This window comes from Vidua macroura, chromosome 14 (assembly GCF_024509145.1).
Source record: "Vidua macroura isolate BioBank_ID:100142 chromosome 14, ASM2450914v1, whole genome shotgun sequence".
Lineage (NCBI taxonomy): Eukaryota > Metazoa > Chordata > Aves > Passeriformes > Viduidae > Vidua > Vidua macroura.
Genome location: NC_071584.1, coordinates 5792210 through 5820162, shown reverse-complemented (window position 1 = coordinate 5820162; position 27953 = coordinate 5792210). Strand labels below are relative to the sequence as shown.

General features: G+C 52.0%; 1 protein-coding gene across 6 annotated transcripts; it reads left to right on the top strand.

The window, feature by feature from the left end:
* Window positions 1–663: 663 nt before the first annotated feature.
* Window positions 664–27953, top strand: LOC128814588 (H(+)/Cl(-) exchange transporter 5). Of its 6 annotated transcripts, none has more exons than XM_053990558.1 (14): window positions 676–762; window positions 1382–1434; window positions 10036–10185; window positions 15899–16050; window positions 17071–17170; window positions 18471–18655; window positions 19113–19235; window positions 19697–19897; window positions 20162–20242; window positions 21439–21981; window positions 22599–22785; window positions 23922–24320; window positions 25806–26022; window positions 26372–27953. In XM_053990558.1, the coding sequence occupies exons 3-14, from the start codon at window positions 10053–10055 to the stop codon at window positions 26460–26462; spliced, it is 2412 nt and encodes an 803-aa protein (XP_053846533.1). In that variant the 5' UTR covers window positions 676–762; window positions 1382–1434; window positions 10036–10052; the 3' UTR covers window positions 26463–27953. The 6 variants fall into 6 exon arrangements, with proteins under 6 accessions (XP_053846535.1, XP_053846533.1, XP_053846530.1 ...); XM_053990555.1 differs by having other exon boundaries at window positions 19665–19871; XM_053990557.1 differs by having other exon boundaries at window positions 691–762; window positions 1385–1434; window positions 19665–19871.

Here is a 27953-nt window from a genome sequence, read left to right as displayed (position 1 = left end):
ATCTACACAAGGCTTCTCCTTTGGTTTTCTGTTATCTTACACAAGGCTTCTCCTTTGATTTTCTGTTATCTACACAAGGCTTCTCCTTTCTGTCTTGATGAACAAAGAGTCTTCTCTAACTTATCACACTGGGGAGGCACTGGGGACACTGGGGCAGCATGGGGGACACTGAGGATACTGGGGAGGCACTGGGGACACTGGGGCAGCATGGGGGACACTGGGGAGGCACTGGGGACACTGGGGCGGCACTGGGGACACAGGGTGGGCTCTGGTGGGGGGACAAGGAGGGGGGATCACTGTGGGGGTTTCTTCTGAGGAGGCCAGGGACAGGTCAAAGATGGGGGGTCAGTGATGGTGGTCAGCAGTGGTGGTCAGCGATGGAGGTCAGTGATGGGGGGGTCAGTGATGGAGGTCAGTGACGGATCAATGCTGGGGGGTCCGCAGCAATGTCGGGGTCAGTGAGAGGCAGTCTCTGCTGGGGGACCGAGAGTGGGGCTGAACAGTGACAAGGCCCGGTCCCGGTCCCGGTCCCGGTGTCCCCGCCGTGTAGAATGAGACGCTGCCGCTTTAAGAGCGCGGTGCCCTCACCCAAGATGGCGCCGGCGCGGTCCGCCCGTGCTTCGAATGCGCCTGCAGGGGGCGTGGTCTCGGCGGTCACGCCCACTGCTCGCTCCGCCCCTTCCGCCCGCCCCGCCGGAGGAGCTGCCGGAGAGGCCGCGGGCGCCGGGCCCGGGACGGGCCAGGCCGGAGAGAGCGGTCGAGGTACGGGATCAGGGCCGGGGCAGAGCCAAGGGGAGCTCAGAGGGCGGCAGCGCGTCCTCTCGCCCTCCCGGTGTGTGCGGCCGTGCCCTGGGTCCTGGTGCGGAGGGACGCGGCCGCCGCACCGGGAGCTTTGCAGAAGGCGGTGGTGGAGGCTCGGGGCAGTGACGGAATCCGGGGCTTGCGGATCCCCGTGTCGGGCAGGGACGTGCCCGTGACTGGCAGGAGTCAGTGACTTCCAACTGCCAGAGGGCAGGGCTGGCAGGCTGGCTGGGGTACTGGGCAGGAATTGTTCCCTGCGAGGGTGGGCAGGCCCTGGCACAGGTGCCCAGAGCAGCTGGGGCTGCCCCTGGATCCCTGGCAGTGCCCAAGGCCAGGCTGGACACTGGGGCTGGGAGCAGCCTGGGACCTGGGAAGGAGCCCCTGCCCATGGCAGGGGGTGGGAGATGGACTTTGAGGTCCCTCCCATCCCAAGCCCTTTTGTGACTCCGTGAGTCCCCTGTGTGAAGTGCCAGCAGCCCCCCTGCTCCAGGTGCAGGCTGGCCCTGCCCCACAGTTCAGCCTGGGGAGGGCCCTGTGTCCTGGCTGGGCTTCCTTGCCTGAAACCCTCTTTCTCATCCAGCAGCTCCAGGAGGGGTTAGAGTGGTGGCAGGAGCAGCTGGTCCTTGCCAGAAGGTACTGACACAGCTTGTTGGATGGATAAATGACCCTCTGGAATGGTCACTGACTTCTCTGCGGGGGAATGCCGCTGCTGGAGGCAGAGAACGGGATGGGGCAGCACAAGGATGGGATTCCTCCTGTCTGTCCCTGCTGCAGTGCACGGGGTGGAGCTGGTGTCCCTCTGGGTCTGTTTGGGTGCTCAAGGAAAACTCCCCTCTGAAGAAATCTCCAGGAATAGAGAGGGTGATTAACAGAGCAGCTGCAATTTGGGAATCCTGTGACACTCTGTGTTCCCAGCCTCTGGGTGCTGTGAGCTTTGGCTTGTCCAGACTTTAAAGCCTTCCTTAATCTTGGATCTTGTTGCTCAGGTTTTTGCAGCCAGAATGAAATGAATGATTCAACTTTTTACATTTGTTCAGAGTAGGTGTTTGTGGAATGCACACTTCGGAATGTTCCAGGTGTTGGTGGTTCAGGGGTCCATGGGACAGGACTGGGAGCACCTGGGAGGCTGTGGGGACATGGCTGGCAGACACTACTGCTCTTCTGACTCCCTTTATTCCCACAAGGACTCAAAAACAGGATTGCTTTTGTTTTCATGAGCTGCATGGGTGGTGCTTGTGTAGAATAGAGAATTGTTTTTAATTCTTTGGGATGCAGCAGCCAAATCTTCTGGCTGTGCTGAGCTGCCTCCTTGGGAAAGGCCCCCACCCTGTGCACAGGGCAGGGAATGGGCTGGGGGGTGTGACCTCACACTTGGCTGCACCAAAATATCTTTTGAGATTTGGATTTGTGCTCCTGTACTTTACATCTACCTTCCCAAAATCCCAGGTGATTTCTTTCCCTCTGTCACAGTCCCTCATTTTTGTCTTCCCTCCTTGTTGTGCAAGGTGGCACCAGCTGTGTCTCCAGCTGGATGTGGCTGCTAGTAAAGGAAGGCAAGTCGGCCCCCAGATTTCTCACCTGGAGCATGTTCACACAGAGTTCATCCACGCAGTATCCCTTGGGTGTTCTGGGAATTGGCCAGGATGTCTGCAGCCCCAGGCTGCCCAGACACATGAGGGCTGGTACTGACTGACCATGCCATGGTCTGGTCATGGACTCATCCAGCAGGTTTGTCCAGCAGCTTGGATTCGGGTGTGAGTGGTTCTGTGCATCAGGCCTTTAATTGTTCCCTCTGGGATAACAACCCCCTCCTGGTGCTGCAGCACAGCCTCACAGCAGGTGTTTGTGAGGGACTGAGAGCCCTGGTTTATAGGTCATGGAGTGCTTTGGGTGGGAAGGGACCTTAAAGTTCATCCAGTCCCACGCCCTGCCAGGGACAGGGACTCCAGGCTGCTCCAAGCCTCAGTGTCCAGCCTGGCCTTGGACACTTCCAGGGATCCAGGGGCAGCCACCGCTGCTCTGGGCACCCTGTCCAGGGCCTGCCCACCCTCCCAGGGAAGAATTTCTCCCCATTATCCCACATAACCCTGCCCTCTGTTAGTTTAAGCCACCATTCCTTGCTCTCCGTGGATGAATATGTGTTTTAGTTGGAATAAGGATGCTATAGTTGTCCCTGGAGTTTGGGGAGAGGAGCAAGCCTAGCTGAGCACTTTGGTCTGACAGAGCAACTGGTGGCATTTTGGGATAGGATATTTCCGTCATATCCCTGGATTTTCTTCTTAATAGCCCCTTTTCCTCTTCATGGCTTTTCCTCCAGAATACTTAGACCCAAAATGTCCCAGTTTGTGCTGTTGCTGGGTGGAAGGTGAGGTTGGACTGTGTGTCATGCTTTGGGAGGAGGTTGGAACCATCCCTGGAAATTCAATGAGCCTGGAGAGTGACTCCAGTGCTGCGCTGTCCCTGTGCTGTTGTGCCAGCCTGTTCTGCCTCAGTGCAGTGGGGTTCAGAGCTGCTGGGCTGTGATCCAGCACTTCCAAAGGGCTGCCTTTATTCCTTCCTTCCTTCTTCAGGAACTTCTGTTCATTTCTTAACCATTGGCAAGGAAGGAGAGTTTATAGTTGAGGTCAAGGAGATGCCTGTGAGTGGAATGAGATCCTGTTGTTTGATAAAAATTTAGAAAATCATCTCCGTGTTGTGTGCTGCTCAGCTGGGATGGATTTTGTGGAGAGGGAGGGCTTGGAAAGGTACATGATGTGCTCAGCTCTCACTGTGTAATTCCCGCTGCAGTTGGCAGCAGCTCTGGATCATCCACGTGGCTCCCCAGAGGCTCAGCAGCATCCCCAGCCTGGGCTCTGGCTCTCTTCCCCTTACCCTTTCCCTTGCCTCAGGGAGGCTTTCCCAGCCTGTTCTCTCCTAGGATTTTGTGCAAGTTGGGTGTTTTGTGTTCTCTGTGTGCCTGAAAATCCCCTGTTAAACCTCTTGTAGCCCATATTTCGGTATTGTGGGGGTTTTCTGCCTTGCTGAGCAAGAGGCAGGGCTTAGTTCTCATTGGAATGAGTCTGGAGCTGGTTCCATGTGGTACTGTTTGGATTTTGGGGTGTGCTGAGAAGTGTGTCCTAAAAAGAACACCAAAAGGGGAAGGTGTTCTGCTGGAGGAGATCCAGCTGGGTGTTCACAAAGCATGGAATGACAGATTTCCAGCTGGGATTTGATGCAAGCGTGACACTAAACTGGACTATAAAATATAATTGAAAATATCTGTTGAAGTCTTGGTTTTGTAGCCATGGTAGTCCTTAAAACAGTTAAAGGAGAAAGAAAAATGGGAAAAAATAAGTGGTGTTTGAAGTGAGATGGTATTTTATCAGTGGTTATTTGACTTTTTTTCTGTCTGACACAGTTTTGGGCATCAGCTTTCTCTGTTAGATCTGTAACAGTAGATCCTGTTTCCTTTTGATTTCCAGGAGAATAACTAAACATAGCAGATACAGGAAGAATGGGATAAGTGTAAGGCATATGATCCAAAGGTATGGATCCTCTCTGGTGGTGAATGGATAGTGACTCCAGCAGAGACATTTATAACCTGGAAAGTGGAAATGAGCTTACAAAATGCTACAGAACAAATTCACAAACCAATAACTTGCTTATTTGGGAAATAGAGAATTCTCTTTATTTGTTGCACAGAGAAGCTGTGGCTGCCCCATCCCTGGAAGTGTCCAAGGCCAGGTTGGACAGAGCTTGGAGCAACCTGGGATAGTGGAAGATGTCCCTGCCCATGGCAGGGAGATGAACTTTCAGGTCACTTCCTACCCCAGTCATTCTGGAATTCCATGGTTCTAGGTATTAACATCTCATTTGCACCCAGGCCATTTTCTAGTTGCTTTTGTGGTAGATGTGCTGGGGCTGTTTTCACACTCTGCTGTGCACTGGGATGAATGTGTGGGGCTGCACTCTCGGGGCCATGTCCCAGGTACTCCACGGTGCAAACCAGCCCTGTTTGTTGGGGCTGTTCCCCTCTGGGTCTGCCCTGTTTGTTGGGGCTGTTCCCCTCTGGGTCTGTGTGGGTCACGCTCGTGCCGCAGGGCTGGGTGAGTGGGTGCCAGCCGTGTGCAGGGTGTGCTGAGCCAGGGTGCCCACGGACACCTACCAGTCATCACTTACCAGCCACACAGGTATGCTGGGCAAACAGGTGATCCTCCCACACGGAGCTGTGACACCATCCTGGATTCCCAAAGAGGATAGGAATGGTGGAGAAGCTATTATTGCGTTTGAGTATGGAAACTGCTGTAAACAACTGCATTTCGTCTGGAAAATACAGTTTAGATTCCAGAGACAACTTCCCCTCAACTGGTCACAAACTACTGTCAATTTGGTCTTGGGCATTTTTATGCTGAGCTGCTTTTAGTGAAAACATTAAGCAGAAAGGAAAGGAAGCTGGCAGTAGTTGTAAGGAAACTCCTGGGAAGAGGTGGCTGAGCTGAGATTGTGGCTTTTTAAATGAGAGCTAAAATGGTAATGACGGAAAGTTTAGGAGGAAGAAAAGAGGTTCTGTGGTGAAACTAATGGATGGGGCGGATAGCTGTGAATAAGTAATTGAGATGTGTTCCTGATTTCTGAGTTGTGATGTACCAGTGCTCCCAGCTCAGCTGGATTTGTGTTAAGCAGCGTTTATTTTGGCTTTTGGAGGACTGGTGCTGGTTCTGAACAGGGCTGGCAGTGCTTTGGGCACATCTGTGCACTCACCTGGGTCTGTACCTGCTGCTGGAGCAGTTGCTGGGGTAGTTTTGGGATGGGTGTGTTGCTGTTTGCCTCCGTTTGAGTATTCCAGTGTCCTGGGCTGAGGGGCAGAAGCTCTGTGGAATGGTGGATTGTTCCAGAAGAGGTGGTCCTGGTGTGGATAGAAGGATGAGGGCTCTGTGTGTCTGGGCACCCCGGGATGGCAGCGGATCCCACAACACCCTGTGAGCCCGAGTGCCTGGAAACCCAAGCTGCCACAGGATTCATGTGCTGCTCTCTGCCATGACTGGTGATATATGATAGCCCCTGTTACCTTGCTGGAAGGATGTCCAAGCAAAGCCTGCAATATTGGCTCCCAGGACCCGTGAGGGTATGCGTCAGAGAACAGCAGAAGAGCCCCAAACAAACCCTAAAACAATGCAAGTCTTTGTGTTCAGCCTGTGTTGGTAGAATTCCCAGTTTCTCTCAAACCTATTGTTCGGGCTGGCATGGCTGGACAGCCCAGGCCCAACACAGGCAGCATTCCTGGGATGTGTTTGCCTGTGCTGGAGCAGCTGCTGAGGGCGAGAGGCTGCCTGGAGAGGTCAGCCTTGTGCCAGGGTCAGCTCTCTGCCCCTGGCCCAGGAGGGACAGCTTCTCCAGGATCCTGCTCCTGCACTGGTAGGAGGCTGGGAGAGCACTGGCGTCCTCCGTGGCTACCCTGGGAATGGAGCTGTCATAGAATCCTGGAGTGGTTTGGGCTGGAAGAGACCTTGAAGACCATCTATTGCCATGGGCAGGGACACCTTCAGCTATCCCAGGTTGCTCCAAGCCCTGTTCAACCTGGCCTTGAATGTTCCAGGGATGGGGCAGCCACAGCTTCTCTGGGCAGCCTGGGCCTGGGCCTCCCCACTGTCACAAGGAGGAATTCCTTCCCAATATCCCATCTAACCCTGTCCTCTGCAGGGGTGAAGCCATTGCCCCTTGTCTTGTCACTCCAGGCCCTTGGAAATTTGGTGTAATTTCCTCTCTACCGAAGCTGGAGCTGGTTGTGGTCACTTCAGACAGCACAGGGATTGGAGGAGAGAATGGCTTGGAAAAAATAACATTGTCTTGGAACTGCCTGCGGCAAATCATCATCTCTTTTGTCACAGCATGGGGACACAGGGCTGGCCCCTCCTTGGGGTATTGGTTTGGCAGCACAACTGTGCACGAGTTCAGCTCCTCTTGCAGAAGGTTCCATGTCTCGAGAGCTGGAATACAACAAAATCCAAACCGGCTCTCTCAGTTCACACATAGGTGGAGTTTCACCCTCATGGAGTCCCTTCCTCTATTTAGGATGGGAAATGTGGGGGATTTTTTAGTGTTGGTGGGAGCCTATAGAGTGATGGGAGCCCAGGGAGGTTGTGGACTCCCTGTCCATGGAAGTGTCCACGGCCAGGTTGGATGGAGCTTGGAGCAACCTGGAATAGTGGAAGGTGTCCCTGCCCATGGCAGAGGTAGGATGAGTTTTAAGGTCCCTTCCAACTCAAGCCATTCCAGGACTATGTAAGCCTGGCTCTTCTGGCTCCCAGCCAGGCACCAGGAGTGTTGATCCAACAGCCAAATGCTACATTTTTTTCTCCTTCCTTTTTTTATTCAGTTAAAATTGGCTTATTCTGCAGTTTTTTCCTAGTTTGTATGCCAGTGGTCTGATACTTGTGGGAAGAGATGTACCTGAGAACCACATGGGGCTGGAGAGGAAGGAGAGCCCTGAGTTGTCAAATCTCAGCTTAGATTTGCTGATCTTTAAAGAAGCCCCAGTCTTGTGATCCAAGTTTTTGGTTTCCCCGTGGGAGCAGCCACTAGGTGGTAAGCTGGCTCCTTCCCACAGCAGGAATGGCTCCCGAGGTGGCTGGTTGGGATTGCTGCCTGCTCCTGGTGTGATGTCCGTGTGGTGCTGCTGAAGCTGGGATCAAGCCTCTCCTCTGACAGGGAGGAAAAAATGCTGTGGGAGCTTTTTCCATGCTGTGACTGGGAAACCCTCGAGCCTGTGTGCTGGAAGGGCCTCTCTGAGCGTGGCGGTGCCAGAGCTCTGGAGTCCTGGTCCCATCCCCTGCTGCCACGGTGGCGCTGGGATGGGTGGTACAGCGAGACTGAGGGAGCCCATCTGGGTGACACCAAGCCTGGAACCAGGAGAAAACCTTGGAATGCTTGGGTTTTGGATTGGAAATGGCAGCGAGGCTCCGGCTTCCTGCTGCCAGTGCTGTCACTGAGTCACTTCCAGGCGCGGCCTGGGGACCCTGCTGGGTTCTGCTTTGCTGCTTCCCTTTCTCTGATTGCCATGGGGAGCACCAGGATGGAGTAGAAGGGCAGAGGAGGCGGATGGGAGCAGCTGGAGGAGGCTGGTGTCACACGGGCGTTGGGGACACTGGCAGTCCTGGGGTATGTATGAGTGATCCGGGGGTTCAGGCAGTGCCAGGGCCTGTGCAAAGAGGCAGCTGTTGCCCTTTGGAGAATTGGGGTAAACAAACAACCAGATAAGCATGAAAACAGTCAATTTATTATTTAATTTTATTCCTTGTGCCTGGGAAAGCATCTGTAGAGGGAGTGTTTTGGTAAGAAAAAGTATCTTAAACCTCTTGTCTCGATCTGACAGGAGAAGTGAGCATGGAATTATCCTCCTGTGTGTCCTTGTGCTGCCAAGTGTTCCCTGGGCTCTGCTGTGGCTGGAAGGTGCCGTGTTTGCTGCCATGCTTTTGGGTTTTAAAGCTGTCAATGAGAACCAGCTCAGGGAGGGATTGAGGGGAGCAGGAGGTGCTGTTGCTCTGCCTGTGCTGCAGAAACTGCTGCTTTCTGTGCAAAGCAGAGAGCTTTAGATGGAATACTGGGGAGAAATTCCTCCCTGTGAGAGTGGGCAGGCCCTGGCCCAGGTGCCCAGAGCAGCTGTGGCTGCCCCTGGATCCCTGGCAGTGTCCAAGGCCAGGCTGGACACTGGGGCTTGGAGCAGCCTGGGACAGTGGAAGGTGTCCCAGTGGAAGGGGTAGAATGGGATGGACTTCAAGAGCCCTCCCACCCCAACCATTCTGGGATTGTACAAATACAGAGATATTTTAGCCCCATTTCCCACATATTTACACCCAGTCAGTCTTATTGGAAAATCCCTGTAAAACCATGTTATGCTGCAAACGAGCCCTGAGACACATGAGCACAGCTCCCTTAATTCTCTGCCAGGCTGACTGGGCCATCCCTGCCTCCCAGGCTGGGAGCTGGATCTTATGTGCTCCCTGGAAGCAGTTTACTGGAAGAGCATCACAGCACTTCAATGCCATTGAATTATTTTCATTGTTAATGGCAAATAACTTTGGCTCTCTGGGCCACAATGTGTGTGTGCTCTCAGGGTGTGCAGCTGCTCGTGTGCCTTCCCAAGCACCTGGCTCCCCTTGTCTCCCTCCTTTCCAGGATCTTCTGTGGCAGTGGGAAAACACACTGTAAAAGTTAAGGAACGTGGTGTTCCACAGTGTAGCGCTCAGCAGAGAGCACCCTGTGCAGTGCCAAGGCTTTTTGTGTGTGCTGTGGTGGCTTCTTCTGTGTAATAGGAAGTGTTTTCTGCAGAGTGTGTAACTCAGCCTGTTGGGAAGTGCTGGCTGGCGTTTTTCCTTCCTGGAATAGGTCTGAGCTATGTAGTTGGTTTCTCTCTTAAGTCTCTGGAAGAAATTCAGTGTTTGCAAGAGCAAAGTGCTCATGGCCAGCAGTGAGTCCAGGTAGGCAACCTGGCCTGGATCAAGAACAGTGTGGCCAGTAGGACCAGGGCAGCCTCAAGCTGTGCCAGGGGAGGTTCAGATGGACACCAGGAGGAATTTCTTCACAGGAAAGCTTGCTAGCATTGGAAGGGGCTGCCCAAGGAGGTTTGGGGTCCTGTCATGTCAAACCATGACAGCTCCCCATCCCTGGAGGTGTCCAAGGAAGGCCTGGAGGTGGCACTCAGTTCTCTGGGATGGGGACAAGGTGGGGATTTGGCACAGTTTGGACTCGATGGTCTTGGAGGTCCTTTCCAACTGAAATCATTCTGTGGTTCTGTCTTCTCATGGAGATGCAAAGATTCCCATTTCCATGTGGCAAGAGCTGTTTTCAAGGCTCATATATTACTTTTCCCCCCTATTTAGTTTGTTATGTTTTTCAGAGCTTGTGCTTTTGTAGCTCCTCTGCTGTTCTGGAAGAGAGGAGGAGAGACAATGGGTCTCTTGTCATGGTGTGGCATGGGCAGCTCCTCGAGATTGGTGGGGTCAAAAAAAAAAAAAAAAAAATCACTGCAAACCTTTTGAGAGCACGTGTGGAGATTATTTAATAAATACATCAGAGTGGCTTTTTCCCTGGCTAACACTGGAATTCCAGCCTGAACTTCAGGTCACATCACTGCATCCAGCCTTCCCATGGGAAGAGCAGTGTAGTCTCTGGGTCTCCAGGGTCAAGTGTCAGTCCAGTTGGGTTAGAAAATGAGTTTTCCTGCTTGTGCTCTAAAAAGCTTCCCTTTGCTTGCAGGTTTGGAAGCTCTGGCCATGGATCAGAAGGGCTATCGTCGGGGGAGCTTCCAGAGTGCCACCAGCGATGAGGATATGCTGGAAATAGCTGGAGCATCCATGGAGTTCTCCATGGCAGACGATGACCCACCACTCGACAGGGAGAGAGGAGGTAGCACCCACGAGCTCTCCCCTTTCTGCTTTTCCTGATGGCTTTGGATAGGATTTAATGGGAATATTTGCTGTGTGGGTCCCGCTGGCCTCTGCCCAGGATGGGTCTGGTGTTTTCTGGCACCAGGGTGAAGAGTTTGCAGGATTCCATGCTGGATTGTGTCCCTATCTGTGTGGCTTCTGGGCTGTGACATGGAGCATGTCCTCTGGCTTCAGGAGAGTCCTTCCTGGAGTTTTCCAAAGTAGCTGCTGTGGAGAAGAGCTGGCAGTGGCAGGAGGGAGGCATGTGGGTGCCATGAAATTGCAGCACTGAGCCATTCCTGTGGCTGTGGTATGAGCACAGATTGTCCCCTCCCTTCATTTCTTGCTTATCTGTAATTTTGGAGGTTTTCTGTTGTGGAGAGAATCATTCTGTGTGGCAGCAGAGAGGATTTGGTGCTTCCCCTGCCACCCCTTGTCTGGCCAGAGGGTCTGCTCCTCCTTCTGGAGTCTGAGCAGTGAAATTTGTGGAGAAGAGATGAATCCACATGGATATGCTGAACTCTGAGTACTGCTTCCCCTGGATGAGGCTCTCTCTGTTGACAAGGTGCTCAGGTCCTCAGGGGAGGGTGACACTGAAGTAAAAGAGGAACTTTAAAGGGGGAAGAGCTTCTTGCCCAAATGCCAGTTTCAGTTCTCCCTGTGAACTTCCCCTGCTGACTTCAGATGTTTGCTGGCAGACGTTGGGGTGCCAGTGTGAAACCTGAAGCTGTGGAGGCCCAGCTGGGAGGTGGTAGCCGAGGTTCTCTCCTCCATTCAGAGGAAGACTCAAAAGTCTTTCAGTGGTGGAAGGTCTCCTTTTCACTGTGGCATTTTAAAATATTTTTTCTCCTTGAGTTTTAAAGGCAAGAATTGAGGCAGGTAGTGACAGGGATTGGTTTGAACTGAGAGAGGGAAGATTGAGGTTAGTTTTAAGAAGAAACTGTTCCCTGTGAGGGTGGGCAGGCCCTGGCACAGGGTACCCAGAGAAGCTGTGGCTGTCCTGGATCCCTGGAATTGTCCAAGGCCAGGCTGGACAGCGTGGAGCTGGGGCTTGGAGCAGCCCGGGATAGTGGAAGGTGTCTCTGCCCCTGGCAGGGGTGGAAGGAGATCAGCTTTAAGTCCCTTCCAACTCAAACCTGTTTGTGACTCCATGATCAGAGGTCTGAGTGCCCAGTTTACCCTGAATGACTCCCTGGTGCTTATAAGGACAAACAGGATTCAGCAGCGAGTTATTCTCCATCTTAAATTAAAAATTAAATTAAAACTGAAGTGGGAGCCTTGAGCTGGCTTATCTCCCCTGCTTTCTTCATCCGCCTTCCTCCTTGACCTCAGACAGAACCCAGGAGCTTTTATCAGGGAGACCAAAGTCAATGTGGGGAGTGTGCAGAGTTTCAGCCTCCCAGACAATGTCTGAATGACAAGTTATCACCAGCAAACTGGTGCCCGAGCAACTTAATCACCACCCCCTTTGAGCTCTGTGTGCATTGAATAAAGGTGAGATAAAGGCTGCTCATGTGTTGGGAGAGCCTTTGAAGTCTGACTGTGCCCAGAGGACAAAAGGAAAATCCAGTGCCTGCCTGCTGGAAAGACAGTGAGCAAAGAGTGTTCCTGGGAGTGATTAAGTAAGGAAAATGTCTGCTGGTGGGAAAAGAAAGGGGTTTGTCTGTCAGTACATCAGTGACTGACCCACCACTGTCAGGAGACTGCTGATAAATGTGCTTTCCTGTGCTGCATCATGACTTGGGCCAGAGCTTTGGGAATGGGCTGCAGAGCAGGGAGTGTCCCAGTCTGGGGTGCCAGGAGCATCCCATGTAGGAGATGGTGAGCAGAGTGCTGGGTGTCCCTCCATGGTTAAGGGTCGGGTTTGGTGGATCTTTGGGGCTGGGCTGTCAGGAGAAGCAGAACTGGCAGCTGGGTCGGGGTAATCGCAGGAACAAATCCAGCCTGGGGCCACAATGGATGGAGAGCAGCTCTGAGGAGAAGGGCTTGGGGCTGTTGGTGGAGGAGAAGCTCAACTTGCCCTGGCCATGATGCTTGAAACCCCCAGTGCCCTGGGCTGATGGCCCAGCATGGGCACCAGGGAAGGGGGGGTTCTGCCCTGCTCAGGTGAGACCCCACCTGCAGAGCTGCCCCAGCCCTGGGGCCCAGCAGAGGAAGGAGCTGGAGCCACAGGAGTGGGTCCAGCGGTGTCCCCTGGTGGGGTGCAGGGCTGGCTCTGGTGACAGTGTCCCCTGGCAGTTGCAGGGGCTGACTCTGGTGACAGTGTCCCCTGGCAGTTGCAGGGGCTGGCCCTGGTGACAGTGTCCCCCTGGCAGTTGCAGGGGCTGACTCTGGTGACAGTGTCCCCCTGATGGGTTGCAGGGGCTGGCCCTGGTGACAGTGTCCCCCTGGCAGTTGCAGGAGCTGGCTCTGGTGACGGTGTCCCCCTGATGGGTTGCAGGGGCTGGCTCTGGTGACGGTGTCCCCTGGCAGTTGCAGGGGCTGGCCCTGGTGACAGTGTCCCCGGCAGTCAGTTGCAGGGGCTGGCCCTGGTGACGGTGTCCCCGGCAGTCAGTTGCAGGGGCTGGCCCTGGTGATGGTGTCCCCGGCAGTCAGTTGCAGGGGCTGGCCCTGGTGACGGTCTCCCCGGCAGTTACAAGGGCTGGCCCTGGTGACGGTGTCCCCGGCAGTTGCAGGGGCTGGCCCTGGTGACGGTGCCGGTGACGCCAGGGGCGGGGAGGGCCCAGCAGCGCTGCGGGATCGGCCCGGCAGAGCCCGGAGGAGGAGGATGCGCGAAGTACCGCTGTGAGCCCCGGGAATGTCCCCCTGCGCCCGGCCACGGCACGGACAGACCCCCGGAGCTGCTCCTGCGGGATGGGGAGTGGCTGAGCCGGGGTGAGGAGACCCTTCTAGGGAGGAAAAGGAGATGTGAGCCAAGGGGAATGTGTCTCTGTGTCCGTGCACGCTGTGGGGCAGCAGAGCCAGGATGAGGGTGGTGGATCCGGCTGGGTGGGCTGTGGGATTTCTGCTGTGTAATGGTTGTTTGTTCACTGTCCTGTGAACCCCCTGCATTTCTGGGATTTGCTGGAGCAGGGAAGCAGCCATGGAGCCCTCCAGGTGCCATGGCTGTCCCCTTGCCACTGGCAGGACAGTCAGCAAACGCTGTGGCTTTGTAGGGTGGCACATGGCACAGCCTGGAACTTCACCAAGTGCAACCTGGTTTTCCTAAGCCCGGCAGGGTCTGAAGTGGAGCATTAATTAACCCCTTCCAGGGAGTGATCAGAACACTGAGAAATCTCTGAAATGAGCTGTAACAGGGTCACTTTTCACTCACTGTCTCTGATTTGGAGATCTGGATGTTACAAACAGGGAGATCTGTGCAATCATCTTGGATGTGTTTTTGCAGGGCATCACGGAGCTCATTTTCCTCCTTTATTCCTATCTGGGAATCCTAGGATCCTTGATTTGCAGCAAGCTGAGGCAGGAAACATGATCTTTATAAATATTTATGGCTGTCAGCCATTTCATAGTTCTGGATTACCCCTGGAAAAAAAATATAAAGATGTTTTCTCATTATCATGTGTCAAATGAACAATTGTATGTGGCTGGAGACCTCGAGATTCTCCTTTGGGAATAGAAATCCTGGTGGTGTAGGAGGGCAGGCTGGGCTGAGCAGGGATCCTGGAGAGCAGGATCAGGCTCCAACCTGCACCTGCCTGGTCTGGAGTGGGATCAGCCCATCCCATCTGCCCGTGGACTCACTGGGGCTGTGGATGGGATGGGATCACAGGGGCTGTGCCTGAGGGATCCTGCAGGTGCCATCAGGGTCTTACTGGTGGTACCAGGACTTGCAGCCCCTCTGTCATTGCAACTCTGTGCTTGCATTGTGCCTCAGGGTCTGATTCCTGGTGCTCCAGGGCAACCTTTGAGCTGGGAGTGTTCCCAGGACAGCTCAAAGTCACTGGTCTGGGCTGTTATTTCGGGAGAGTGAGCATGGAATGTGCCTGATCTCATCTTCTTGCAGAAAATACTTCTCAGGGTGTTCTGTCAGCTTGGTTAACTCTCCTTCATTAATACTTTTCTTTAAGACAGCTGTATCTTTTATCTTTAGGAAAGATTTGGTAGCTAGGGAACAAAAAAAAAAAAAAAAAAGGAAAGGGAATAGCCAGAGAGAGCCTTCTGTCTGCAGCACAGAGTCAGGGATGATTGGGGTGCTTCTGGGAGAGGTGGTCATTCCTGTGGGAGCACACCCAGCTCCTGCTCTGGGCTGCAGGTGGGACTTGTTCAGGTGACGAGGATGAGGCCTCTGTTTGTTCCCTGGATACCTGTGCCAGGTAGCTCTCATGTCCTTGGAGCAGCAACAGCCAGGTGCCAGGAGGAGTTCCAGGCACTTCAGTGTTCCATGTTCTCCCCTTGCTCATGTTGCTGTCAGGATGGTTTATTCCAGGAGGGTCTGATCCATCAGATTTAGAGAGCAGCGTCTAGGATTTCCTGCGGGGATATTTCCATGGGGGAAGTCTCTGGAAACCTTGATACTAATTTTGCATTTCCAAGCTTCTGGTCTCAAAAATGCTGTTAAAACCAGGGATTCCTCACAGAAAATGTGCCTCATTTTCCTCCCAGTGCAGTTGAGCCTCACAGCCTGTGCAGTCAGCATTTGGAAGAACTCTGCAGAACTCCACCTTTTTTTTTATTTGTCCCAGGTGAAGCGAGGAGCTGTTTTAAGTGGGTTATTTTGTGGTGGTTGTCAGTTCTGTACATGACTCATGTTGTTTTCCTGCAGCTGTGGCAATCTGGGAGATGGGCTTGGGAAGACTTCACGGCTCTTTTCCCTTCCTGCTTCAGATGATGGGGCAGAGGGCAGCTCTTTGAATTCCTTCTTTTTCCCATTTGGAGACACCTTTGCACCCATGATATCTGCAAGCTAAATATGCTCAAGTATCAACTATTATCCTTCTGTCTGGGAGTTTTAACCCTCCTCTTCCCCCCACCTTCCAGTTTTGACTGGATTTTGGTTTTCGCTCTTCTGTTTTTCCCTCTGAATGACTGCAAACACTCAGTGTCTTCCAGAACCAGAATTTTGGGAACGTATACCCAAGCTAAGCATTGTTTTCCATGGGCTGGAGCAGGTTAAACTGGAAGCCCAGTGGTTTGGCTGAGTTCTCACCTGAGGGAGGCTGCAAGTCCCAGTTTGGTGTTTTGCCAAGCCCCCATTTGGTACCATTTTCTGCTTTCCAGGCCCCATTGGATGCTTTGCTTTCCCTGTATCCCCGCTCCCATCCATGCCTTCCTGCCCATCCTGCTCTCATCCTTGCCAGATCCACCTGGGATACCCTTCAGCTCTGTTGGAAGTTTTATATATTCCTTTTCTCCTCTCCCTCTCCCATCTGCTTGCCTCAAATGGCAAAATATCCTCGTGGCAAGTCCTGGATTTGGGGAAAAGGCACCATCTAGATGCTGATGGTGATTTACTTTGCTCTGAACAGTAATTTCTAGGAGCAACCCCATCTCCAGGTGATCTGCTGAAGCTGGGGAGGCTGTACCTGGCACAGATCACCTGGGAGCATGTGTCCATGGTATTCAGCTCAGGAAACACCTCAGTAGCTCTTTATTTCCATTGAAATCTTTAGTTTTCCTCCTATATGAGTTTCGTTTTTTTATAAAAAGAGGAAAAACTAAGAAATGCTCAATTTTCCCCCTTCCTCCCCCACCAGGCTTCTCCTCATATAATGGAGGAGGGATGAATGGCACGAGCACCATGACGGATTTCCTGGAGGAGCCTCTGCCCGGTGTGGGCACCTACGAAGATTTTAACACCATAGACTGGGTGCGAGAGAAGTCCAGGGATCGAGACAGACACAGGGAGGTAAAAATCCCTCCTCCTCCTCACTGCAGGATAATTAACGTGTGACTCTTGCTGGGGTAGGGAGGCTCTTCTTGGAGACCCCTGGGATGGAGGGATTGCCCTTAGGATGGGGGCTGAGAGTTCAGTTTGAGGAAAAAGAGCACTAAATCAAACTTGTTGCCGTTTTTTTGGTTGCTGTTTCTCTTCTGAAGGTTTTGATTTATTCCAAATGGGGGTTTGGAGAACACAACCAGCCTGGTTTTCTGCTCTCACATTTGCACTGGTGAATGGTGCTCTTTCTATTGGAATTTTTTTGTTTGAGGAGACTGGGTTCAGTTCTTCCAGAATTCCTTCCCAGGACTTCACTCTGCAATTAAAGGAATCTGCTCAGAATGCAAGGGGGGTTTTAGCTGAACACCCATGTCCCCAGCCTGCTCCTGCCTTGCTTCCTCACAGGGAATAACAGTGGGGAGCTGGAACGTTTCCCTTGGAAGAGGCAGCTGGGCACACAATGGCTGTTCTGTCATCCTTTGTCTGCCTGTCAGGAGCAGTGAGACTGACAGGCCTCAGCCATCCTGGGCATCTGGGACAGGGCTGAGTCCCACTTCCCAGTGCCACCAGTGCCCACTTCCCAGCTGGACCATTCCTCTCTGCTGGCATTAAATCTGCGACCCCAATCTCTATCCGTATTGTTCGGACTCTGGCACAGGTGCCCACAGAAGCTGTGGCTGCCTATCCTTGCAAGTGTTCCAGACCAGGTTGGATGGAGTTTGGGATAGTGGAAGGTGTCCCTGCCCATGACAGGGGGTGGTACTGAGTGATCTTTAAGGTCCCTTCCCACCCAGCCCGTTCTGTGATTCCACGATCCTTGATCCATTCTCCTGCCCATACCCCGAGCTGTAGGAGCAGCCACTGTCAGATGCTTTTTCTCTCCCTCCTCAAAGCAGAGTCACAGTGTCACCAAGTAGTTTTAGAGCATTTACACCACAGTGGATCAGAGTCCTCACAGGTTTTTGTTTCTTTCTGCAAACCCTTTCCCAGATCACCAACAGAAGCAAAGAGTCCACCTGGGCCCTGCTGCACAGCGTGAGCGATGCCTTCTCTGGCTGGCTGTTGATGCTCCTTATTGGTTTGTTGGCAGGTGAGGGCAAACCTCCAGGTAAAACTAATTCCTGTACTGTAAGCATCAGGATCCATTCCTCTCCAAGGCCTGGCTGATCCTTGGAGCAGCAGGATTTTGGAGTGAGGACTTGTGCTGACATTTTTAAGTGCTTTCAGCCTGTGTTTGTGCAAAACCAAAATACAAAACTGAGGCTGAGAGATGTCCTGGACACTGCTCTAGGTCTGCTGCTGGCATAGAATTCTGAAATGAATAAAAAACATTCATTAAAGCAGAGCTGATTGAAACACTGGAAGTGTCTGTGCTGAATGCTCCTCATGAGTACTGAAGGGATTAATGCCAGGGGCTGCCAGCAAGAGTTTCTTATTGTTTGATGTTTTTCCATCTATACTTAGATATAAAAAGGGAGAGATATTGCTTGAAAATCAGGTGTCTTTCAGAATTCAGCTGGCTGAGACCTTTTATATTACTTAGAAACAAACTTTGGCCCCAGGGCAGCAGGAATAAATCACTTGGATACAAATCTTCCCGATAGGAAGCAGCAAGCATCTGTCACGAGGGATGGGGTGAAATCTCGTGTTAATGTTTACCCAGGAAGGCTGCTGGCCAGTTGGTCATTAATTGGGGGATTTGCTGGATGTTTATTGCAGCCTCTGAGCTTGTGCTGCCACTTGCTTCTATGGATCAGAGGTCCCTGGCCTCTGCCTTGGTGTGGGGGTTTTGGGATTGGAGGAGTTATTAACAAAAGTGACTTGAGGATTCCTCTTAAAACCTGACTTCCCTTCTGTGCTGGCTCTGCTTGCCTTGTTTTACTTGGCACAGTTGTAACTTTCCCCTCCTTTATTTTTCTTTTTTTAAATTAGGGTTGGAAATGTTTTCTCCAAATTCAGAGTTATTCCTGTCACAGTGTTGCTGTTGTTGGTACAGCTCCTGAATCCTGGTGACACATTTTGTCTGAGTCCCCCAGGAATGTGGGACATCCCTCTCTGCCCTCCCACTGCTGCTGTGCTGTATTTAACAAACAGTTACTGAGAAGAATTAATTGCTGGTGATGCAGGGGAGGGTTTGGACACAGTCAACCTTTGAAGCATCATCAGCCATGCTCTGTTTCCTGACTTGCTCTTTTCAATATATTGAAATTATTCAAAACTAGGCAAATCCTCTCATTTAGCTCTCGATAGAATAAAAGTGATTTGTAGGCAGAAATACCACACTGCTCTATGTGTTGGGAGGTGAGTCCAAAATTGGTGGGGCAGGCTGTGACCTTCAGGTGTTTTAGTCTGCTCATTAAATTATTTGGGGTTTTTTCCCTTTAAACCAGGTTCCTTGGCAGGTCTGATCGACATCTCTGCCCACTGGATGACAGATCTGAAGGAAGGAGTGTGTTTGGCAGGGTTCTGGTTCAACCATGAGCACTGCTGCTGGAAATCCAACACCACCTTCACTGACAGGGACAAGTGTCCTGAGTGGAAGAGCTGGTCCCAGCTGATCCTTGGCCATGGAGAGGTGATGGGCACCTGGAGCTGCTTTTGGTGCTGAATTCCCTGTTTGCCCAGCCTGTAGCATCCCTGGGGTGATGTGGATGCCAGAAGTCCAAGCTCTGAGTGGTTCAGTGGTTCATTGTTGGGGCGCTAAAGGAGCGTCAATAAACAGGTTATATGGGTGTTGTCCTTGGAGGGGATGTGGGAAGGCAAAACACTGCCACATTTACAGGTGCAGTGTGCCACTGGTGTGTCCAGGATGTGCTGTTGGAGGGTATTTTGCCCATTCTGGGGAATGCCATGATTGCTAACCCAGCAAATGGAACTTGGCCTTGAAAGGTCAGACTTAGGGCAGGTCTCTCCATTTTTAGCTGATAACTCTGTGTGGTGTCCTGCTGATTCCCCATGCTCACTTCAGTGCCCAGGTCTGATGTGGTTTCAGTTGAAACCATCTAATTTTAGCAATTTCCTCTATGTTTCAGGGGGCCTTTGCATATATCCTCAACTACTTAATGTACGTTATTTGGGCCTTGATGTTCTCCCTCCTTGCTGTGCTCCTGGTGAAGGGCTTTGCTCCCTATGCCTGTGGCTCAGGGATCCCAGAGGTGAGTGAGAACGAGAGTGGGTTGTTTTTCAGGTGGGATCCACCACCTAAAATTTACACATGCATGTTATGGAATAATATATTCCACTTTAGATGATGGCTTCATATGTAGGTGTTTTTCCAAGCTGATTGAAACATGTCTAATACTAAAGTCTCCATGCAGTCCCTTGGAAAATCAGATGTTTTGGTGTTGCTGCAGGAGGTACTGCTTAGGTGTTCCTCCAGCAGGGATAGTGGCCCTCAGGGAAGGACTCAGATGGCTGCTCCCACCTTTGTGTGGAGAGATATTTTTATGGACTCTCACTTTTGATAGCTCAGGGGGACTCTTGAAAGCTGTAGGAAAGGGCAGGATTGGGAATGTTCAGTAAATCAGGAGCTCTGACCAGGGCTTGAATGAAAGCCTGTAGAGCTTTGTGTGCTTGACTTCCAGATCAAAACTATCTTAAGTGGTTTCATCATTAGAGGCTACCTGGGCAAGTGGACGCTGGTCATCAAAACCATCACCCTGGTGCTGGCCGTGTCCTCGGGGCTGAGCCTCGGCAAGGAGGGGCCCCTGGTCCACGTGGCCTGCTGCTGTGGGAACATCCTGTGCCACCTCTTCACCAAGTACCGCAAGAACGAGGCCAAGCGCAGGGAGGTGCGTGGGGACTCCAGCCTGGGGAGGTCAGGTGGGCTTGGGGCTCTGGGGCTGAGGGTAAATGGTTCTGTTTTGGGGTAAATGGTCCTGTTATGCTAACTGATTTTTTTTTGGAGCTCCTTCTCGTGGAATTGGCTCACTCCACCTTTTCCCTGCTGTCTTAAAGCAGGTCAGACCTAGCTGACTGTGCTGTAGATAAACATTGTGCAAATTTAAGTGAAGACGTACCACCAAAAAAGGGGGGTCGTTTGGAGGGCTGAGAAGTCTGAGTGCCTCTGTCTGTCCCTCAGGTGCTGTCAGCAGCTGCTGCCGCCGGTGTGTCTGTGGCTTTTGGAGCTCCCATTGGAGGAGTGCTCTTCAGCCTGGAGGAGGTAACCTTGGAATGCTGTGGGTTAGAAACACAGCCTGTGGAGAAATTCCTCCTGATGTCCAACCTGACCCTCCCCTGGCACAGCTTGAGGCCATTTTCCCTTGTCCACTCTCCTGACAGCTATGTCCCAGGGTACCTGGGTGTTGCAGCAGACCTCTTGTTAGGGGTAAAAATGAGCCAAGACACAGACTCTCATTTAACAACATGAAAAGGGTCCCAGTTTATTCTTCTTTACAGCTTAGCCATCCTGACTGACTACAGCAAACTCCTGCTGTTGGCTTCTCTGACAGACTGCTGGCTATTTCCTGCTGGAATATGATTGCAAGTATTTCCTTGCTGCCTCTGACCACAGGCTTTTACCTAGCTGCACTATGACTGCAGGCTCCAACAGCAGGCTCTAAGTCTATTGGACCCAGACTGATCTCACAGCAGATCTTTTGCAGCAGCAACTCTCTTCCTTGTTTCATTCTTCTTTGTGTCTCTCTGGATTGTTCCTTCTTCCTCAGGGCTCCTCTGCCTCCTCAAGGTCCTCTTCCTCCAGGCTCTCCGTGACTGCCCAACCCACCCCTTCTATCACACTTATCTTAAGTAGTCACAGCTGCGACCCATTAAGGGTGAGGCTGTTCTTCTTTGGTAATTAGTACAACTGTGATTTAGCAGGGGTGAGGTCACTTGTAATCTCTTCTTCTGCATCTATACATGGGAACAAACTTTTCTGGTTTATCAATCCTCTTTTTTCCCAAGGACCTAATCCTTAATCTGTTGATCTGGATGTGAAAGGACTATTGCTGTTTAGCTCAGGGGAGTACCAGGATGGATTTCAGAGGAAGGCAGGGATGGATTTGCTCAGCTGGGCAATAGTTGGTGGCAGTGATGGCAGGCACTGCTGTTTGGTACTTTGGACCTTGCAGAGCCACAAAATTCTCTCAATTCAGCTCATGGCTGATGTGTAACAGGTTGTATTACCCAAGTGAGTTGCTCCAGTGATCACAGAGGACACATGCACGTGCTGCAGGCCAGGGCGGATCCCACTCACTGAAGTCCTCATTGAACTGGAGCTCCAGAGCAAGCCTGGGGTGCTTGGCTGGAGAGCAGGGAATGAGCCAGTGTTCATGGATCTCTGTCCTAGCTTTACTCCCTGCAGTGGGGTTGTGTTAAGTGCTCAGGTGACCAAATGTGCTTTGTTCTCCTCTTCAGGTGAGTTACTACTTCCCTCTGAAGACCCTCTGGCGCTCCTTCTTTGCTGCGCTGGTTGCTGCCTTCACCCTGCGTTCTATCAACCCTTTTGGCAACAGCCGCCTCGTGCTCTTCTACGTGGAGTTCCACATGCCATGGCATCTGCTGGAGCTGGTGCCCTTCATCCTGCTGGGAATATTTGGTGGGCTCTGGGGAGCTTTCTTCATCCGCAGCAACATTGCCTGGTGCAGGCGGCGCAAGATGACGCGTCTGGGCAAGTACCCGGTTCTGGAGGTGTTCGTGGTGACGGCCATCACGGCCATCCTGGCCTTCCCCAACGAGTACACCAGGATGAGCACCAGTGAGCTGATCTCAGAGCTCTTCAACGACTGTGGGATTTTGGACTCGTCCAAGCTCTGCGAGTACGTGAACGATTTCAACAGCACCAAGGGGGACGATCTGCCTGACCGCGCCGCTGGCCCCGGCGTGTACACGGCCATGTGGCAGCTGGCACTGGCCCTCATCATGAAGGTCTTCATCACCATCTTCACCTTTGGCATGAAGGTGAGGGTTGCCTGTAAAGGAGCTCATGTTCTTCCCATGCTCTTCAGGACCCTTAAAATTTTATTTCCTCCCTAACCAGACATGTGTCCCCCAAGCTCTGTCAGAAGGGGACAGACTGCAGTTGTTTGTCCTGCTGCTTGGATCTGAGGGCAGTAGAAACCTTCCAGTCTGACTGTGGGCACCAAATGCAGTCACAAAACTGCCGCCTCAGGGCTCCACATCCCATTTTCCAGACACAGAACGCTCCTAAATTGTCCTGCCTCAAGCTTTTTTGATAAATATGTGATTTAGATGAAAGATCTAATTGCAAAGCAATCAGTGTCTTAATTTGTTAATGCATAATTGGAGCCGTTCCTTGCTCAGAGGGTTTGGAAGTTGTTTGGTGCAGCCTCTGGAGCTGCAGGTGTAGTTCCCAGGTGTGAGCTTTCCTGCAGTGGATGGAGCTGATGGACAGTTTTTATGTCCCTGCTCATTGCAGGGGGGTTGGACTAGATGACTTTTCCAATGTCCCTTCCAGCTCAGCTCCAGCAAAGCCTCTGCCTCACTCTGGTTTGAGGTTCCACCACTCCTCTGTGCAGTCCCTGGGCTCTGCTGCTCACTGCCCCGTGTTCCCACAGGTGCCCTCGGGGCTCTTCATCCCCAGCATGGCCGTGGGGGCCATTGCGGGCCGGCTGCTGGGGGTGGCCGTGGAGCAGCTGGCCTTCTACCACCATGACTGGGCCATCTTCAGCGGCTGGTGCAGCCAGGGGGCCGACTGCATCACCCCTGGCCTCTATGCCATGGTGGGCGCCGCCGCCTGTCTGGGTAAGCTGGGGCTGCCTGGGGCCATGCTGGGGCTGGGCCTTGGTTGGCCATGTGAAGAGGTGGTGTGGTGGGTGAATGGTTGGACTCCCTGATCTTAGAGGTTATCCCTGCCTTAATCATTGAACCACAGAATGGTTTGGGCTGGGAGGGACCTTAAAGACGATCTCATTCCACCCTGTAGCGATTCTGTGGCTGAAGAGCTGTGGTTGTGGCCGATCATCAGAGCTGGTGTCACCTCAGGAAACTCTGTCACAGAGCATGCCATGTGTTCCTCACCCTGGTGGTGTTCTTTTGCTGTCTCCAGCCTGGTGCTGGGCAGGGCAGCTGCAGTGGGGAGCTCCTGAGTGGGAGCCGGAACAGTTGAGGCTGCCCAGGGACTTGAATTTTCCTCTGAGGTTTTAATTCATTTTACTTCCTGTTCTGGCCTTAAATCTTGTGATGCAATTCTGCTTTTAAGTGCTCTGTTTTTTGGTAACACTTCTTCCTCTTGGCTGAGTTGGAGAAACTGGGTGCATGTGACTGAACTTCACTTTCACAATTCCCAGTCCCTTCATCCATGGAATAGTACTGGAGTCCTAATGGACTACTTTATCAGGAGAAACTCACCTCTAAAAACATGCCACCAAACCCCATCTTTGGCCTTTTTAGAGGGGATACACCTTGTTTGAGCAACCCAGTCTAGTGGGAGGTGTCTTTGCCTGTGAAAGGGTTGGAATGAGATAGACTTCAAGGTTCCTTCAAACCCAGACCTTTCTGGATTGTTTGCATGTAATTGATGGAAGATAAATACACTTTGACTTCATTAATGGTTCTGTTTGCTGCTGGGCAGCACTGAAGGGTCTTTGTCCCCTTGGGGAATGGGTATTGGAACAAAACTCCTGTAAAATATTTGGGAGTAGTTTTAGGACTTGAATCTCAAAAGTGTAATTAAAATATGCCAAGACAAAACCCCGCAGAGACCCTGAGCTCCGTGCCAGGGCCTGGTGCTGTGGCAGGGACAGAGGTTTTGGTGCTGTTCTGATTGTGTTTGGTGCTGCTGAACCGGGCAGTCCAGCTGTGCTGGCACCACCCTTCTCTAGAGGCGGGGACTGGTGTGACACAATCCCAGAGTGACCTGAGCTGTGCTGTGTTGGCAGGGGGTGTGACCCGGATGACCGTGTCACTGGTGGTCATCATGTTCGAGCTCACCGGGGGCCTGGAGTACATCGTGCCCCTAATGGCAGCAGCCATGACCAGCAAGTGGGTGGCCGACGCCATCGGCCGGGAGGGGATTTACGACGCCCACATCCGCCTGAACGGGTACCCCTTCCTGGAGGCTAAGGAGGAGTTCTCGCACAAGACGCGGGCCATGGACGTGATGCGGCCACGCAAGAATGACCCTCCCCTGACGGTCATCACGCAAGACTCCATGACCGTGGAGGATGTGGAGACCATTGTCACCAGCACCACCTACAGCGGCTACCCCGTGGTGGTGTCCCGGACATCCCAGCGCCTGGTGGGCTTTGTCCTCAGGAGAGACCTCATAATTTCCATCGGTAAGGGGTGGCACTGCCCAGGTGAAGGTGATGTCATTAATGCCAGCTGTCACTGACCTGGGGAGGTCACACACTCCTGGTGCTGGTGGCTGGGCCAGCTGGTGCATCCCTGAGCAGTGTGGGTGGGCTCTGCTTGCCTTGGATGTGAAGGACAGGGTGGCTTGTCACAGGATCATTTAGGTTGGAAAAGCCCTCCAGGATCATTGAGTCCAACTTGTGTCCGATCTCCACCTTGTCACCAGCCCAGAGCACTGAGTGCCACATCCAGGCCTTCCCTAGACACCTCCAGGGATAGGGACTCAAGCTCCCTGGACAGCCTCTTCCAATGTTAGCAAGCTTTCTTGTGAAGAAATTCCTGATGATGTCCAACCTGAACCTCCCCTGGCACAGCCTGAGGCTGTGTCCTCTTGCCCTGTCACTGGTTGTCTGGGACAATATGGAATAAAATACAGGAACAAGGGCATCAGAATATGTGCATTGCCTGCCTTCTGTGGTACACATGAGTTTTTGCACTTGGGTCCCTTGGAATCTCCAGGGATTCATTAAGAGTGGTCCTGTCCCCAAGCTGCACACAGTAAGGCACAGGATGGGATTTGGGTTTTCATGATCAAATATCCCAAATATTCTGAAGTATTCTGAATATCCAGCCTGGTTTTTGGGCTGCTGGACCTGGCCCTTCCCAGGAAGCCTTGGAATGCTGATATCAGATTGCAGTGTGGCAGGTACCCACAGTATCTCTGTGTGCATTGCTGTGAAGGTCTGAGGGATGGCCAGTACTTGACTTGTTCTCCATTCCTGACCCTGATGACGTCCATGGAGCCTGTGCCAATCATTGAATGCTTAAAAATAGTCCTTTAACTGCTCTGCATGGGACCCAAATCAGTGACTCATAAAGGTACAAAGCATTTTATTTACCTTCTCTAAAAATTGGGAAGTTAAAAGGTCTCCAGAACTTGTATTTACCTGGCCGGAGTACAATGAGATGCAACAACCTTGGCTTTGGGCAAAGCTGATGTGCTGATCCTGCAGTGGAACTTGGGAGATCTTGGAGGTTCTCCCAGGTAACGAGTGACAGGACAAGACCTGAAGCTGTGCCCAGGTGAGGTTTAGGTTGGATATTGGGGAAAATTTTTTCATGGAAAGGGTTGTCCAGTCCTGGCAGAGGCTGTCCTGGAGTCACCATCCCTGGAAGTGTTCAAAAAAATGTGTGGATGTGGCACTTTAGGACATGGGTTTGTGGTGACCATGGTGGTGGTGCTGGTCGACAGTTGGACTGGATGGTCTTAAGGATCTGATCCAACATTAATGATTCCATGGTTCCCTTAGAAGAAAGGCTGGAAACCTATCACACCCTCCTTGGATGGGAACAGCTCTGGCAAAGGGAAGGAGAGGATTTCTAAGGCCATTAAATGTGAGCTGAGGAACAGGAACGCTCCTCTGTTTGGAAAAGAGTGCTGATATTGATTTAAATATTTCTCTTTTCAGAAAACGCCCGTAAGAAGCAGGATGGGATTGTGAGCACCTCAGTTATTTGTTTCACTGACTACTGTCCCCCCCTGCCTCCAAGCTCCCCGTCTGTGCTGAAGCTCAGGAGCATCCTGGACCTCAGTCCCTTCACGGTGACAGACGAGACGCCCATGGAGATCGTGGTGGACATTTTCCGCAAGCTGGGATTGCGCCAGTGCCTGGTCACTCACAACGGGTAGGAGCCCGGGGCCTGGGGTCAGAACCTCCTCTGCTCCCAGGGCAGAGGGGACTGGGATCCATCTGGGGCTGGATACTGCAGCAGTTCTTGCCTGGTAAAGGTGCTTGTGACAGCCCAGCTCCAAGCCCTGTCCAACCTGGCCCGGCACACTTCCAGGGATGGGGTAGTCACAGCTGCTCTGAGAGCCTGTGTCAGTGTTTTACCACCCTCAGAGGGTGCAATACTTTCTGTGGGGTGTCACTTTGAATCCCAAAAGACTCTTCAGCAGCTGCAAGGGGCTCAAGTGGCCCTGCCAGGGTCCCTTCTGATGGTGTTGGTGCCTTAAAAGCATTTTTTCATTTTCCAGGAAGCTACTGGGGATCATTACCAAAAAGGATGTACTAAAGCACATTGCACAGATGGCCAACCAGGATCCTGATTCCATCCTCTTCAACTAGAGGCAGACTGTAGGGATTGTGTGTCCCACATACCTGGAACTTTCTAGCCCATCCTGGGTAGACTTTCCTATTTTTATTGAGACCATAGAACTGTTTCCAGCATTTTCCTCCATGGAGCTGAAGAAGATATTTTTTTTCTACCAGATAACGAATTGCACTACGGAATCTGTGGAACATGATCTTCTTTTTAGAAGAAAAGAAAGAGACTTTATTTACATTGCTTTTGTGAAGTTGCGTTGGAAAGATTCCATGAAGGAGTAAAAGCAAAATGTTAGAGAATTGTATTTCCTCCTCTTCTTTAATTGGAACTGCTGTTACAAATGTGGGGAGGAAAAGCCAAAGGTGTTTGTGCACTTCCAGAGGTATGGAAGGAGCAGGATGGTTTTGCACACAGTATTCAGGTGGTGGCAGGGGGACAGGGCTGAGCTCAGGGTTGTGTATTTCCAGTTGTCCACTTGGGAAAAATCACAACCTTGGGAAGCCAAAATAGAGGAGAGAAAAAGAAAAATTTGGCCGGCTGAGGCTGCTTGGCTGAAAGAAGGAAAGAAAAAAACCAGCAAACCAACCCTCCCCCCAATCAGATCTCCTTAAAATTTGGCCCAGTTTCTAATTGGGAAGATGTTGGTTTTGATTAATTAGTGAACGTATTAATTACTCTACCACTGCCTTGTCAGGAGAACCCCAAGGAGGAGGTAGGAAGAGTTCACAGGTGTCTTCCCATCCTGCTGCCTTTCTCTGATCCATTCCCAAGGATTCCTCCTCCTTGATTTCCCCTGGGCACGTCACTAAAATGCCAGAGGCTGAGTCCTAAATTCGTGCCCTTCCCCAAACCCCGGTGGCGTTGGACATGGCACAGGTGGCCTCCTCCTCACCCTGTCCCACTGGAGAGCCTGGTGCCTGGCACATGGATGCTGTTCCCTGATCCCTCCTGTCCCTGGATCCCAGCTGGAGGATTCCCAGCAGGGAATTCCCAGGTCTCTTTTAGCCAACAACTATGCAAGAAACCCTTCCCACCATGGCCCCCTGTGCTCCTCAGTCCCTGTTCCAGCACTGACCAAATTATTTTCCTGTTAATAAAACTGTGCCCATTTACTGGAATTTGGGAGGCTTCTGGGTGCCTTGGGAGACTGGTGTTCTTCATCCTGGCCTCAGCTGTTTGATGTCTGTGGGGAGTGGGGACTTCTGGCTTGACTTGGCTGGGTCCCTCTCAAAATCTCTCTGATACAAACAAATTCCTTGTCTTTCCAAGGAGCAAAAGCCAGATTCTTGATCTTCCAAAGCCATTCAGCAGCCAGTCTCTGCTCTGCTGCTTCCACCTGATGTCTCAATCCTTGTACAGCTCAAAGCTGCTTCAACCTGAGGTGTCACTGATGGATCCAGTTCTTTCTGCTTGGAAAATAAATGCCTGGACTTGTCTGTGGTGGTTTTGTGCAGCAGGAGATGGTTGGAATTCTCCGTGTTTTGCCTCAGCCCGTGCCAGCAGCAACTTTG